This window comes from Alexandromys fortis, unplaced genomic scaffold (genome assembly GCF_014885135.2).
Source record: "Alexandromys fortis isolate MF-2015 unplaced genomic scaffold, M_Fortis_MF-2015_v1.1 scaffold_102, whole genome shotgun sequence".
NCBI classification, from domain to species: Eukaryota; Metazoa; Chordata; class Mammalia; order Rodentia; family Cricetidae; genus Alexandromys; species Alexandromys fortis.
The window spans coordinates 3,480,294-3,496,543 of record NW_026067984.1 but is presented as its reverse complement, the minus strand read 5'-3'; the positions used below and the strand labels follow the sequence as shown (position 1 = coordinate 3,496,543).

The following is a 16,250-nucleotide window of genomic DNA, read 5'->3' as shown; positions in this document are numbered from 1 at the left end:
GCGGAGGGGTGGGGCGGGGAGAAGCTGGGCGGGGTTTCATGGCGGAGGGCGGAGTCTCCTGCAGCAGCAGAGGGAGCGCGCCAGCTTTGGAGCCCTGCTTAGTTTAGGGTCGGACCTGCTCCCGGAAGAAGTTTAATGCTCCTTCACGCAGAAATGATAGACAACTTGCCGTTTTTACTTTATTTGGCCTGATGCTAAAGGATTGAAGTTTTGTCTTTTACCCAGGCATAATCTGTGGTTTATGATCTAGCGTTTTCAAATGTTTTTCTGTGTAAAAATAATTGATGTCGTTGGTGTTTGCAATCTTAAATAAGGCATTTTCACTAATCGTTCCTCTTCCTGAACTGGGATTAAGTTCACTCCGTCCTCAGAGAATACGGCGGATACTTTGATGAGCGTGAAAATGTAACACAAATATAGCAATATGAATCAATGCTCTCAAATTATTTTTAAATTCATAACATCATTAGAGTAGCGTTTTTACCTGAAGGCAGTAATTTCTAGTGTTCCTTTTTTTTTTTTGGGGGGGGGGGCAGGTTTCGAGACAGGGTTTCTCTGTGGTTTTGGAGCTGTCCCAGAACTAGCTCGTGTAGACCAGGCTGGCCTCGAACTCCCAGAGATCCGCCTGCCTCTACCTCCCGAGTGCTGGGATTAAAGACGCGCGCCACCACCACCCGGCTCTAGTGTCCCTTAGTTTTTTGGTTTTGGTCCCTAACTTAAGGGCTGACCCATCTCTCTAGCCCGAAAATAGTCATTTATAAATTTAAATATGAGTTTAGCCTAAGGACCTTATTTTCTGTGAAAGTGGCCAATGGTGGTACAGTTTGCAAGAAAATACCATAACTCTAAAACATTTTGAGGATTTAAATAATATTGTAACTTACCTAGAGATAGCAGTAACCATAGCAAAGAAAATTTTAAATCATAATAATACTAAAGAAACATAAGAAAGACCTTAATATATCTATGGTAATGTAATGGCTGCCAGACAGCTCTTACTAAATCTGTCAATATTTAGTCATCCGGAGCATAACTTTCTAAAAGAGTTGTAACAGCAATATACTGAGAAAAAGCACGCTAGATTTTTGTTCTTCTTCCAGCTCTTGAATTATGTCATCCATGTGAAAATTAACGACAGATTAATAGAGGGCTTAGGTGACCCTGTTATCCATAACTCACAAATATCATAGACAGAGTTCCTGTGTTACATAGGAACCTGCGTGTTTCTGTTTGATGTGGCCCTTCTCCTATTTCCTTAGGTTTTTTTTGTTTGTTTGTTTGTTTGTTTTTTCGAACCAGGGTTTCTCTGTAGCTTTGGAGCCTGTCCTGGAACACCCTTTGTAGACCAGGCTGGCCTCGAACTCACAGAGATCTGCCAGCCTCTGCCTCCTGAGTGCTGGGATTACCACCTGGCTTTCCTTAGGTGTTTGAAGGGATCCAGCATCTGCAGCTGGCGGTGCAGGCACATGCCTTTAATCCTAGCACTCAGAGGCAGAGGCTGGCGGATCTGCCTCCTGTTCAAGAGTTCAAGGCTCACCTGGTCTACAAAGTGAGTTCCAGGACAGTCAGGGCCACACAGAGAAACCCTGTCTTGAAAAACCATTAGAAGAATCAGAAGGCCTTTAATTACAGCGCATGGGAGGCCAAGCCAGGCAGATCTCTGAGTTTGAGGCCAACCTGAGTCACAGGGCAGCCGGGACTACATAGAGAAAATAAAACAAAACAGAAAAATAAACAAAAGAAAGGGAAGGGAAGGCAGGAAGAAGGCAGGAAAGATCAATCTCTGCCCCGGCTAATATCCTGCTCTGCCTTATATGGACGGTAGATGGCACTGTGGCTCTTCACGAGGGTGCAGAAGATTTTTTCCCCCCTTTAAGCCAACAGGACAAACGTGATAAAGATGACTGCTGCATATGTGTGTGTGAAAACAGTAATGTGGATATTAAGGAAAGCCTTTCTTCATTAACCAAGCTGTTCTCGCCCAACAATAGAAATCTTTATTTCCCTTCAAAGAGTGTACGTGGCTGCTGAGCCGCGATAGGCGCCGTGAAGTGGGACCAGGCACTGCTGGAAGGGCCTAGGGCCTATCAGATTTAACTGGAGAATCAAAAGATTAATCAGAGAAACGTTCTCACTCTTGAAGCGCAGCAGCCGAATCTTCTCTCTGCGGTGCTGCCAAGCCTCGAGGCTCTACTTGCTTTCTTTGCAGATTTCAAGTTGCTTAGGAGACTGGTAGGGTTAGCAAGGGGTAAGGCTAGCACGCCCGCTCTTAGTCGCCCGTAGTGGCGTCGTCCTGACAGGACCACTGAGGTCCCACTCTCTCACTCCCAAGAGTCTCAGGACAACCGAAGCAGAGGGGCACCTTGTTCTTGCTCTTGCACCTGTGATCTGTAACTGGTCAGAGAAAAAAATGCCCTGTTCTCCCTGCTCCCCGGGTTCCTCGTCAGCTATACACTCAAGGGTCAACTAGGTCAACAAAGGCAGCTGTCCACAGAGACAGTGACCCTCCGCATGCTCTCTCCAGCTGAGGGTGACAGGCAGACCGAAGGTGTCCCAGCCACACTCTTCTCATGTTTGTGCTGGAAGTTCTCTCTGGCCTCCAACTTTCCAGGGCTAATTTCCACTGGACAGTTATTCTTAAGCTGTTGCCAAGGAGAGCATGCGAAAAGACTAATAATTGGAGTGTTTCCAATCATGCCTGTGTAGGCAAGCAAGGTCACTGATACGTCTTACCTATGTATTCATGCATGCATTTCTGAACCCAGTCACCTGACAGATATGAAGTACCTCAGGTGCTGGCGTGTGATACAGGCAATCGTTGCTACTCAGTCCCGCCCCCACCCCCTGCTGCCCAGTTCAGAAACCCTTTTCATTTTAAAGACCATTTTCCCTTGGAAGGTTGGTACCCAGTCACTGTGCGAACGCCTTCTCTGGCTGTAGGGTTCAGCCCAGGTTGCTGTAGCTCATTTCTCTTTCTTGTCTTTCCACATAAAGTCCAGACCCTTGCCTCTATTGCTCACAGAGCTACCTCACCTGCCACAAAGGAAGAATTCAAAAATTGCTACTCAGTCCAGATTGCTTTGTGTTATGTAGGCTGGGCCTCGGAGGAACTGAAAAAGTCACAAGAAGAGTGTCTTGATAATTGGGGTTCACAAGTCTTTGTCTTTGGCACCAGAAAGCTGCTGGGCAGGATGGGTCATGTTTTCTCTGTCACCGATCGACTGCCCTTGACTTACATAACAAGATCGACTAATACGAAAAACACAGCGGCATTGGCTCAGCAAGCAGCACTCCCTTCCCTTCCCACCAACGGCAGCACAGTGCAAACAAAGCTAAACATTTAGTGTGTGTCTTCTCCTTGAAATGGAATCGTCTGCTTGGAACTGCTAGACAGCCCAAGGTGCTGTTTACCTGCCTATAACTCTAGAGAAAAGAAGATGTTACAAGGTATCACCTAACATCTGTCTGAACATCCATGCCCACACTATACACCACGCTGAAAAATATAAATGAAAGAGGTTAAGAATGAGTATGCCAATCATAGAGACTGCAATAACCATAGATGAGCTGGCCCCAATGGCAGCAGCAACAGACATAAGGTACAGGTAGCACTCTACAGTTGGTACTGGTTTGTACATGCATTCCATTAGACAGTGCGGTTTAGTGGGCACAGAACACGGCCTGCTGAGTTAGGCAGACTCGGTCAAGTCTGGTACCAGCCCTTGCCACCTCTGTTCCTGTAGGTAATAGAGTTGACCCCTGAGCCTCAATTTCATCATCTTTGGAAGGTGGTGGTTTTAAGAACTAAATAAGAGCAATGAACACCGGCGAGGCACGTATCCACGGAGACCAGCTCACGTGTTTACTCTGGGATTAGTGGTTGGGATGCCTTCTTTTTCTGCTCCTCAGTGTAATCCCCAGCCCCTAGCACCCTACCTGTGCTTTGGAAGGCTCGCAGGCACTGTGTGGAAAATGATTGTTGAATCTCAGACTGCCAGTCTGAGGTGCATGGAGAGGTGGTTGAAGAACTTCCTCTTCCATGGTTGACAAGATCTGCCTCGCACATCTGTAGAGAGGCCCAGACGTTGCAACGATTAACACTGCCGCTAGGAGACCTGTCAGAGACTGGAAATGTAGCCATACCATTCTCGAAACATGATTCAGCCTCTTCAAGATCATTCTTTTAAAATCGGCAAAAATATAAACATCATTAGGATGTGTTTCTTATATTCGAAGGATATTCTCATATCTCCTTTTGATTAACACACATATACAAACTTGATTTTTCTGTCAGATTGTGTATTTTTCCAAGAAAAAAGATAAAATAAAAAAGAATCTCAAAGAATGCTTAAGCATCTTGATAAATAAAGCGCAGACTGGGAAGGAGATCAGTGTTTTCTTGTGTCTAAACTCAGACTTTGCTTCCACAGTCTAAGCTAGATAATTTAATACATCATACTATCAAGAAAAGAAATTCAATGTCTCTGTTTTGAAACTTTGTTCCAAACTCAGATTGTTTGCTCTTTCTTCTCAAACTGTAAAGTTTGTGAGATTGTTTCACTTCCTGCCCAAACCCAGAAGTGCTTTTGAGCAATGACTTGCAGGAAACGTGACTTGTTGACTTTGGATGTCCTTTGATTTAGGTAGGTGGATAGGTTCTTGATTCTTCTTACTGCCGATGGATGAGCCGGTAACACAGACGTGATGGCTTTTGAGAAATGACAGAAGAAACCAGGCCACATTTACTGTATGGCCACACTAACTGAAAGAGACATATGAAGATTTCACATCTGTAAAATTATCAGTTCATGTAAATATAACACAAAATAAGGTATATAGTATAATATTAAAATGAAATGTTGACTGTGTGTTTCATTACTATAATGATAATCTTAATATGGGAACCTTTTATCTGTGATATAATATTTTTTAGAATTGATTGAAAAATATAACCATTAAAAAAAAGGCAAAATACAAAAGTCTTAAGGGCAGAAATAGAAGCCAGGACTTTTAATTTTTCTCTGATGTTTGTCTATTACAGCCTAGACAAATGGTTATTTTATAATTCTGATCAGCATCTACAAGAAAGGATAGGCACACGATAGTACACTAACACTTGACTTCAGTGGCCTCTTTCAAAAGCGACGTTGTGACTGCCACAAGGCATGAACGTATATGCTTCTCTTTACTGAGATTATAGTTTCCCTGAGCCCTTCCTGTACAGGCCAAACGGTTTGGTCTGAATCAGACTTTTTTCTTGCACTTTCTTTGTGAGCTCCTGGGCCAGTCAGAACATCTTACGAGACCTCTGACGTGGGGCTCTCTTCAGAATGTCCCCATTTCCCCATCATGCCTCTGACTGAATGAACTGAAGAGCCTCCGCGTGTCCGCTTTAGACAGGCAGTGAGGAAGAGCTCTCTGACGGGTAAACAAGGCTTGCTGGGAAGATGTTGCTCAAATGATAAAGCGGTTCAGCCAACAAGTGACCTAAAGGTCAAATATTAACTAACGGGAGGTGACCATTGCTGAAGCCACGCCTGAGAAGGGACCCATTATATATAAGACCGACAGTCTCCCAGCTAAGTCTGCAGGCAAAGGGCAGCTGCTTGGAATTTTCCGAAAACCCAAAACCATGAAGTATCTATGGTTGCTGCTGTTGTGTGTTTTCTCAGTTCAGACTCAAGCTGCTGACGATGACTACGATGATGCGGTGATTTGTTTATAGATATTATCAATTGCTACTAATATTGTTAATATAAAATTAAGGAATCATAATTTTGAGTGTATAGCTGTTTAAATTAAGGTAGCCTTGGTTGTACTTACAAAACTGAATCGTTAATTTCAGGGACCTATCTGACTTTCAACGTGTTTCATATCTTTCAAGGTCATATGTTGTTTTCTCATATTTTTCAAGGTCGTACCTTGTTTTCTGGTTTAATCACCTTTATTTTCACAGGGTGAAGGTGGCTTGATCAGTGTGTGATGTGCTTTTCTGTCTTGTCCTAATTCTATGAGTTTTCACTTAGTTCTTGCAATACATTATTGCAATTATAATGACAATCTTGGAAATTTATAGGTTCTATGATGGTAAAAGACGAGTCTTTTGAAAGGGAAAAATGGTAGACTGTTTGCTTTTGCTGAGTAATATAATATATAACTCCCAAGATTACTGAATATGGGTAAGAATTATAATTTTAAAATCATAAAATGAAGTTTTGGGGTATTTTTCAGATTAAAATTATAACAGGTAACATTCATTGTCATTACTAATATAACTTTCTTACTTGTAGAAATTTTCTTCCTCGTGTTTTCTTTCTTTTTTTTCTTTCTTCCTTCCTCTCTTTCTTTTTGACAGGGTCTCACTACGTAGCTCTGGCTGTCCTGAAATCTCTTAGTAAGACCAGGCTGGCCTCTCATGAACTCATAGTGATTCGCTTGCCTCTAACCCCCTAGGGCTGGGATTCAATGCGTGTGCTGCTTGGCTGGGATTCAGCCGGGTGCTGCTTGGCTTGACGCAGCTCCTCAACTGCATTGTAGACCTGAGCCATCACACCCAGTCCAAGTGTTAGCTTTACCAACTTATTATTCGTATCACTCTGACATCATGAAAATGAAGTGTGTTTAAGAAAATAGTTTAATGTCATTACTAACTGTATCAAAATGAAATTCACTCTGTTTAGTAGATTATCTACAATAGAAACCAGAATACACATTAATATCGCAACGAGCAGATTCACTATGGATCATTTGGATTAAAAGGCATGTAAGAATACAAATTATCTGAGCATACAAAAAGAAAGAAAATTGTCTGGGTTAGGCAAGATTGGCTCTCTGAGTATTTGTACTTTACCTTCTCTAGTTAAGCCAGACAGCGTCACCTGCATCCAACAGTCGAAAACAAGTAAAACAAGTAGTTTTCTTCTTCATAATTGTGTTTGCAGTGAACAAAACCACATTTCATTAAATTGGTTTTAGAGCAGACAAGCTCTGATTAGGGCTGTGTCTTTAAGTATGGAAGTGTACACCTTCCCTATTATCCTGAACGCTCACCCATTAGAAGTGTATAGCAGTACACACACACACACACACACACACACACACACACACACACACACGAGAGAGAGAGAGAGAGAGAGAGAGAGACAGACAGACAGAGACAGACAGAGAGACAGAGAGAAGAGAGATTCAATCAGTAATTAAGCCAGTGAATCTGAAGCCAGTCTATCAGGGTTTCAATCCTTGCACCGCCCCACTAAATGTAAAACACAATAATGATTTAATGAACACATGACAGTAAATTTTCAGATGCCGCTCATGTGCTGGCTTAGCTGACACCAGCAGAGAGCTCGGCTGTTGCTCCCAGTTGTGTGGTTTCTTCATCTGCGACGAAAAATGATAAACGTATTTAATTCACGTCAAAACCGTCCTACCTGATTGCATCTCTTCTACTTGGGCATCTTCTTAAATAATCTTTAGTGCTGTCTATAAACTCTGAAAATTACTAAGTATGGAAATGACATCATGTTTGACACAGAAATTAGGTAGTTTCAAGAGAACAGCTTAACAATTTTATGGAAAACCGAGACTAGAGGAAGAATTAACAGTGGAGTTATCAGGAATATCTTTGAAGTATGGCCACACTGAAAATAATAATGAGAACTTATAATAAGCCAAGGATAGTTCGGAGGGTGTCATAGGTAAAAATAATTCATCTTTATAATGATCTTATAAGGCAAATACAAGATGTGGTTGTCCTTATCTTATAAATGGGAAAATTGAGTCATGAGTAACCTTCCCAAAGAGCAGGTCAAGCCTTGAACCCAAGCATTACCCTATCCCACACAGTCTTAATTCTCTGTAACGTGTTAGAGTCATTGTCTTATGACTAGTAAGTTTTCTTTAGATAGATCATCTTGTCTCAAATATGATCATGCTAGCTTTAGCGCTGGATCTTCAGCTCATAAAAGTTGAAAGTAGGGAAAATGGTTAACAACAACTGTAGGGATTTACTAAACCAAGTGGATGGAGAATATTCATTCTTTGGGATCAGTTTGATTCCTGACAATCCTGTGTGTCCCAAAGTTTAGATTTCACAATCGGGGTTAGATTTGTCTTAGCCCCACCCAGCCACTAGGCCTTAGCTTTAGCATTGCTTGCTGCTGATCCTCCACTTGAAGCACTCGGGAGGCAGAGGCTGGTGGATCTCTGTGAGTTTGAGGCCAACCTGGTGTACAATAGCTAGTTCCAGGGCAGGCTCCAAGGCTACAGAAAAACCCTGTCTCAGAGAGAGAGAGAGAGAGAGAGAGAGAGAGAGAGAGACAGAGACAGAGACAGAGACAGAGACAGAGACAGAGACAGACAGAGACAGACAGAGAGAGAGACNAGAGAGAGAGAGAGAGAGAGAGAGAGAGAGAGAGAGAGAGAGAGAGAGAGAGAGAGAGAGAGAGAGACTCTGCGGCAGCCAGCGGAGAAACCTGTAGCCAGTCATTGTCAGGCTGGTGCTACCTCAGCTGAAGCAAGAGGATGGACTAGTTAGGTCTCACAGCTTCTCTAACCTTGCGCTGTGTTCCTGCCTGGTTTCTGTAGGGACTCTTGGATGCCCGTGGTCACCGACCCTTTGATAGGAGAAAGGAAGAGGCTCCTAGCCTGAGACCCGCCCCGCCTCCTATCAGTGGAGGTGGTTATCGAGCCCGTCCAGTCAAAACTGCTGCCAGCCAGAAGAAAGCGGAACGAAAAGCCCCTGATGCAGGAGGCTGTCTTCACGCCGACCAAGACCTGGTAGGGGCATTAGTGGTTTTTACTGCGTGGGTCTCCTGTGTAGAGAAAGCTTAACATTTCATGCACCAACATCTCTATTACTGCTATTTTGCTCTTTTAAGAATTAAAATTCAAAATATGAACTTCTTTGAATCTTTTATTTTTTTTACTCACCCTTCTTTTATTGGACTTTTGGGTCTGGACACAATTTGGACATTGCCTTTTCTTTTGTATTTTGCCTACTTTCTTCACTGGGTTGGGTAAAATTTTTCATAGCCCGATTACATTTTTTTTCCCTATGGCAAGGACTATTTCTTTTCTTTTTTAAGAGTATGCTGATAATTCTAAGGTTTCTGGTCTTCCATAAAGAAAACGGAATATCAAATTTAATTGACTAGTGAGATCCCGAAGGTTTCCCTAGTGTATGTTTTAAACAAATATCCATCACTCTGACGCCGGCTGCTTTCTTCATTTGCAGGGAGTGCTGTGTCCTACAGGGTGCCAATTGCAGCAGACCTTGGTCAACCAGGAAAGGCCAATCAAGGCCAGCGTCGCCGAGTTAAAAGGCAACATACAGTCCATTTCGGAGTCCTCCTCCACCACCTTCCAGTACATGAAGCTGCTCAAAGACATGTGGCTAAAGAAGCAGGCCCAGGCTAAAGGTAGCCATCCTGGGGGTTTCTGTGTGACCCGTTTATAGCATGAAGACCCTTAACCGTGGATTCACAGTTGTGGGTAGTTAAACATCTGAGGCTAACTGCCATTTGGGGCTGGTTTCTCTGCCCCTGCTACCCTGCTTACCCTGGTTCCTGCCTCAGGCACTTTCGACTGCAGCTCACCTGACTAGGACTCCCCGAGAGTTAAGTCTCGGTGTGGCTGTCACTGCCATGGCTTTCTACGAGTCACGTCCCTATGGTGTCTTATTTTCAGCCCATCAGACATCTGTCTCGTGACTCGGAAGATAATATGCACAGAATAAAAACTTAGTGTTTCTGAGTTGAACCCCTGAGGTGTTGAGCGTGAGGACAGTCGGCGTGGCATAAACTAACACACACGCAGGGACACCTGATTTTGTAAACCTTGAGAGCTGTGAACCTGGTGGGGAGGAGCCAGTTGGGAGTGTCAGTGCAGCACAGGCTTTAGGAAGAGCTCACTCAAGTGTAGTCATTTAGCAATCAAAAGAATCCTGAGATGCGCTCGCCAATTCCAAGGCTCTTTAGGTAGGGTGTGCAAGCCGCCAGGTGCCTCTGCTCTGTAATGTTTCTTGTGGGGATGAAGTCTTCAGATACTGGTCACCAAAGAAAGACACAGTTTGTTGTTGTTGTTGTTGTTTTCTACATATGATCTTTAGCTTGTACCCAGGGCAAATCTCTGGAGTAGCAGTAGGACTGCATGCCAATTTATATGTACCATGAGACAAATAATGTTAATGTTCGTTATTAAATAATGTTAAGTTCAACAGTCCTGATTGCTTGATGATACCTCAGTCTATTTATTCTCAGAAAATCAAAATCATATTTATGTAGCTAGATATACTTTCATAGGCAAAAAAACGCCAACCATCCCTCCATCATTTTGCTTTCTCCAGATAATGAAAATGTCATAAATGAGTATTCCTCTATTCTGGAAGACCAGAGGATATATATTGATGAGACAGTGAACAATAATATCCCCCTTAACCTTCGTGTGCTCCGCTCAATCCTGGAGACTCTGAGGAGCAAGATACAAAAGCTCGAATCTGACATCTCGGCGCAGATGGACTACTGCCGCACCCCGTGCACGGTCAGCTGCAACATCCCCGTGGTGTCCGGCAAAGGTAACGAGTCCGCACACAAACTCCTTAGAGCTCCAGGAGATGTAGCGCTCTCCAAACACAGGGACTGGAAAGGGAACACCGTAGCTCTCCCCCAGCAGAACAGAATGATCTTCTGCATACTGCGGCTGTGCCCTGGGCTGGTTGTGCGCTGTCTTGGCGGATGACTCCACCGAGCTCTGCTGCGTAGCATGCACGGGACATACACAGATGGTGGGCCGTGGGAAGATGGAGGTGTTTCCTAGTACCGTGTGCCCTGTTTGCAGGGATGGGAGATAAAGGGAGCTTTATAATTCACTTGACAGAATTCTTCACACTTTAAGTTGATTGTCAGTGAAAAGAAGGCCCAACCCATAGGACATTATTCCCAAATGCTTGTGAGAAAGCGATCCTTTGTATCCAGTGTAGTCAGAATGAGTGGCTGAAGACTGTGTTTCCGGTGATGCTTTCTTGCAGAGTGTGAGGAGATCATCAGGAAAGGAGGGGAGACATCCGAAATGTATCTGATCCAGCCGGATACCTCCATCAAACCGTACAGAGTCTACTGTGACATGAAGACAGAAAACGGAGGTGAGCCCATCAGTCAGCGTTCTGTGAGAACACGGCTCTGCTCCTACACAGCTGGCAAGGACCCGCTTGATTGGAAATCCAATCTGGTATTTGAAAGGCTTTAAAAGATCCTTGACGCCTGCATTAAGATGGCCTGTGGGGCCTGGCATTCACAAATACCTTAAGAAGTCTCCCCTCATACTTATCTCTTTATAATATCTACACGCAGAACCGAACATAAGCAAGTAAAAAAAATCAAACAAATGGGCGACGGGTTCAGACTCTCCTCTCAGAGTGATGTTACTACTGGTAACCTTAGGCTAATTTTATTTCTAAAGGGTGGACAGTCATACAGAACCGTCAGGATGGCAGTGTCGACTTTGGCCGGCAATGGGACCCATACAAACAAGGATTTGGAAATATTGCAACCAACGAAGATGGGAAGAAGTACTGTGGCCTGCCAGGTAAAGACTTGGGGCGCGAAATGAAATTCGTCAAGTTTAATGAGGTTTTTTTTTCCCCATTAAAAACATCAAGGATAAGGGTCTGTTTTTAGATTTCTACACATGCACACACACACACACACACAATAAATAAAAGTTAAAAAATTAAATAAATGTGGGAGCTAAAGATATGGTGGAAGAGGAGCGTGTTTGCCAGGGTGGAAGGGCGGTGCGTGGTTGCTGGGGTGGAAGGGTGGTGCGTGGTTGCCAGGGGGTGCGTGGTTGCCAGGGTGGGAAGGGTGGTGCGTGGTTGCCAGGGTAGAAGAGCGGCGCGTAGTTGCCAGAGCCCCTTTTTTCCCCCTTGATATTTTGAATTCATTTTCTCTAGGTGAATATTGGCTTGGGAACGATAAGATTAGCCAGCTTACCAGGATGGGACCCACAGAACTTCTGATCGAAATGGAGGACTGGAAAGGTGACAAAGTGAAGGCCCATTATGGAGGGTTCACAGTGCAGAACGAGGCTAACAAGTACCAAGTCTCAGTGAACAAATACAAAGGAACGGCTGGCAATGCCCTCATGGAGGGAGCCTCTCAGCTGGTGGGGATAAACAGAACCATGACCATCCACAACGGCATGTTCTTCAGCACGTACGACAGGGACAACGACGGCTGGTAAGCGCTGCCATCTTGGCTCCTTTTTTAAAAAGTCTCGGCACCATTAGTGTACCTAACGTTATAAACAACTGCCCATGCTTGAATACCTGAAGTGTATCAGGCAGCCCCTGTCTGGAACTCCAGACGTATTGGTGAAAAGCATCCCACCTGTAAGGCAGACGTCATCAGTTTCATCCTTCAGGTGAAATTTAGAGAAACAAGTTTACCCAAAGCCAGGTAACTACTCAGACACAGAACAGCAATTAGAGTGTTAACTCCTTGAGCTTTGTGTGTCTACATAAACGTCTGTGTTCTTATTCACTAACGGGTCTCCTGAAACGACCATTTCATATCTCAGGGTCTCTCATACTACAGTGTCAGATAAGTTCTTTCAGAATAAAAGAATCCCATCTCTTCAGGGTTAGACCAGATAGGCCCAGCTGTTTCTCTTTTCTCGTCAGGGGGCAGAGAAGACCTTTGCTGTTTTTGAGCTTTGCATTCAGGACTCAAGGGCAAGAGTACCATGCGTAACTGAGCACGGTCCTCTCCCGTGGGTTCTCTCCGAAGAACTGACTGGACAGTGGGCCTTGTCTGCATCATCCCTCAAACTCCTTTCCTTTCAGGTTAACTTCAGATCCTCGGAAACAGTGCTCAAGAGAAGATGGTGGTGGATGGTGGTATAACAGATGCCACTCCGCCAATCCAAATGGCAGATACTACTGGGGTGGTCTTTACAGCTGGGACATGGCCAAGCATGGCACAGATGATGGTGTGGTGTGGATGAACTGGAAGGGATCCTGGTACTCAATGAGAAAGATGTCTATGAAGATCAGGCCCTTCTTCCCACAGTAGTAGTCCCCTAAGTGTAGACTTTTATTCTTCTATGTGTGACATTTTTTACTGTATGTTGTTGCAATCCTCTTTGTTACATTATACCCACTAAAACTCAGAACAATCGTTGGTTGTGTCTTTTTCGGAAAGGCAAAGGATAAAGACATTGAAAACAGCACGTGGATATTTCTTTTGTGTTCTTTTTATTTTACGTTTGTATTATTCTCAATTGTGTGGCTTGTGTGGATAGGTGCACCACAAGTGAAGGGGCCTGCAGAAGCCAGAGGGGTCAGATTCTCCCAGAACTGGGGTTACAGTGGCTGTGAGCCTCTTGATGTAGGAGCTGGAGTCAGATCGTCTTCCTCTCTAGCCTGCGTTTACCTTCCATGCAGAGAACTAACGAGAAGGGCATAATAAACAGTGGTGGTGCACGCCTTTAATCCCAGCACTCGGGAGGCAGAGGCGGGCGGATCTCTGTGAGTTCGAGGCCAGCCTGGTCTACAAGAGCTAGTTCCAGGACAGGAACCAAAAAGCTACAGAGAAACCCTGGCTCAAAAAAAAAAATAAATAAATAAAATAAATAAACAGAGTCTGTTGACTCCAGCTGACCACAGAGCTTTTCAGGCGAGGCACCGTCCGTCCCTGTTGGAGAAAAGCATTACACAAATGAAAGCCAATGTTTATAAGTCTGGTTTCAAAAATCCCATTTATTCATGTAAGGCATCTTGCAAAAGATGATCTTTCTAACAGGTTTTTTACATAAACTGGCCCCTGTTATCATAAATTATTGTTTTCTTATCTGGGGGGGGGGTCCATGCTGTCAGGATCTGAATTTGTAGGCAGGAAGGTGTGTACACAGTCTCAAATGTCTGCTGAGCTGACATCGAACACCTGGAGAGTCCATGGGGGAGGAGTCCATGGGGAAAGGACCGTTCTGCCTCTCACGAGGACCTTAAACCAGCAGAGTCCAAGCAAGCAGTTAGAAAAAGTCTCACCGCGTCTCTTAGGGAAATGGTGGACGAGGAGGCCCAGGTTTCTCATCATCCTCAGATTGTTCTTTCTGTAGAAAGTTACACTGGAACCAAGGTGGAAGTAGATTTTACTATCCTTTATCCCTCTCCCCATTGGCATCCATCGCAACACTCCTTCAACGGACCCCAGCTCAGCGCTCCTTCCCCGCCATTGTCCTTGCTGCCTGTTGTACAGACATAGTGCCCCCAGTCCCATCTTCTCAGTTTTCACTTACGTAAACAAAGATTAATTTGCTGCTCAGAAGTGCTCTCTCTTTTCCCGTTGCTTTATTTTTGCCTGGCCTTGTGGCCATAGATTCTACAAAATCACAGTCTATTCCACGCCTGCCATCCTCGTACTTATCTTCTATGTTGCCCCAGAGACAGACAATTCTGCCCAAGTTACCTACCTGCTTCAAGTTAGCTCTTTGCTACCAATGTCTGAATGCCTTGCACCCGAGTCCCACTCTTAGAGGCAAGGCTGATGATTAACATCTCCCATTACCATCTCTTGCCCCTTTCATTGCACGCCTGCGTCTCATATACAAATACAAAACAACAAACCAGGAAACCTGCCTGCATATGCTTGCACATGCTCACACAAAATCAAATCTCTTTACTGCACACATGTGCCCTTTGCCCACATGGTATTGCAATCCATAACCTCCTGAACTTCCCTAGTATCTTTCTGCTTTGCTTCATTGTCTTAAGGTACCAACGCTTGACAGGAGATCATTTTTAAAGTGCACAGTGCTGCACGTCAGGCCACAGGGGAGCTCTAGAACTTACTCATTCCCGTAACTTCATACACATCACAATTTCCCCCTTCTCCACTCCCGTCCCATGCCTCCTATCATCCCGTTGTTAATGAGAGTATAAAATAAAGAGACCACTGTACAAAACGTGAATGTCTCAAAAGATGAGTTCATTTGGCGATCCAACAACCCCACTCCTGAACAAAAGAAAATGTCCAAACACCCGAAGTTAAAGTCTTTAGGAACGTCCTGCACTCCTGTGAACATCACTCTGGCCCAGCAGTGTGCTTCCCCCAACGCTATCTGAAACACTACTGTTGATTTTGAAATTCCCTCCCTCTCCCTGTTCCCCCCGCTCCCCCGCCACCATCTGTTGCCCCTCAGGACTTTCTGAAAGTCTTCGGAACTGGCTCACATTTTAGCAATGAATGCCAGACATTGGGCTGTTGCTTTTGCTTCCCTGAGAAACTTTTCTTCAGCTTTGACTCCAGCCTGGGCAGATTGTAATTTTGTAAATCTTGAATGAATAAACCCCAATAATTACAAGGCCTTGGATCTGTCTCTTTTATATGTAGGCTGGGTTTTTTTTTCTAACAAAGGTGTGCGTGCACACACACACACACACACACACACACATTCGGAATGCAGAATACTTGGAAGTAGAATTTGGAATTACACAAATTCAGTGAGTTAAGCAGGTGGAAAGCATGCCCCTCAGACCTTTGCTCTCTCCCTTAAGCAAACACAGGGGGGCGGAATGAGTCCCTGGAACCTAAAATAAAGCCACAGTCGATCCACGGAAGCAGAGACCATCGAGTCCATTTTCAGTGGTCAAACAGCAGACATAGGTGCCTCTTGAGCAATCTGGCATGTGGAAATCTCTCTAGAAAGTAGTGTTGAGGTTAAACGCCTGGGGCACCAGGCCCAGCTCAATCTGCAGGCCTTAAAAACAGAGATTTCCCAGTGCTAACCTGTATTTACTAGAACGATCCTTTGCTTTTCAATTAACAGCCTGAGACCTTCTGGTCGCTAGCTGGATTTCGGGATTACCCGTATGCTCCTGTTCGTTAGAGGCTCCTTCCGTCCTTCTGACCTAGTGCTAGTCTGAGGACAGTGGTGACCACGGAGCACTGTTGAGCACAGTGTCATCCCTGAAGCTGTTATGACTTCATAGGTGACCTTAACATGTCGCCAAAGGCTAAAACCAGGTGAAAATCATCTTACCTATCAGGTTCACTTTGGACCTCTCAGTTGGACTTTAAATTTCTTTGAAGCTTACCCATTGGTTATCCACAGACCTAAAACTATCACATCCCCCCCCCCATGTCTCTTCTCAGGCAAATGTGATCGAAGGGCAGAGTGCTACTGTTTGTTGTTCTGATTGTATTTAGTTCTTGTCTTAACACTTTATTTTGAAAGGCTCAGACAGAAGAGCA

The 16,250-nt window shown here is 44.4% G+C and overlaps 1 protein-coding gene and 1 long non-coding RNA gene across 2 annotated transcripts; one reads left to right on the top strand and one right to left on the bottom strand.

The window, feature by feature from the left end:
- The first annotated feature begins 5,559 nt into the window (after nucleotides 1–5,559).
- Nucleotides 5,560–13,227, top strand: Fgb (fibrinogen beta chain). The gene is made up of 8 exons (XM_050158823.1): nucleotides 5,560–5,710; nucleotides 8,587–8,778; nucleotides 9,236–9,419; nucleotides 10,346–10,573; nucleotides 11,027–11,140; nucleotides 11,458–11,583; nucleotides 11,951–12,236; nucleotides 12,842–13,227. The coding sequence occupies exons 1-8, from the start codon at nucleotides 5,633–5,635 to the stop codon at nucleotides 13,068–13,070; spliced, it is 1,437 nt and encodes a 478-aa protein (XP_050014780.1). The 5' UTR covers nucleotides 5,560–5,632; the 3' UTR covers nucleotides 13,071–13,227.
- Nucleotides 13,103–15,344, bottom strand: LOC126511582 (uncharacterized). The gene is made up of 2 exons (XR_007594737.1): nucleotides 14,470–15,344; nucleotides 13,103–14,124 (listed from the first exon to the last, which is right to left on the bottom strand). It is a non-coding gene; the product is annotated as an uncharacterized lncRNA (long non-coding RNA).
- Nucleotides 15,345–16,250: the final 906 nt, after the last annotated feature.

Coding starts and splice junctions, on each gene's coding strand:
- Fgb (XM_050158823.1), top strand. CDS start 5,633: ATGAAGTATCTATGGTTGCTGCTGTTGTGTGTTTTCTCAGTTCAGACT. Junction 5,711..8,586: donor ACGATGACTACGATGATGCG/GTGATTTGTTTA, acceptor TGGTTTCTGTAG/GGACTCTTGGATGCCCGTGG. Junction 9,420..10,345: donor GAAGCAGGCCCAGGCTAAAG/GTAGCCATCCTG, acceptor TGCTTTCTCCAG/ATAATGAAAATGTCATAAAT.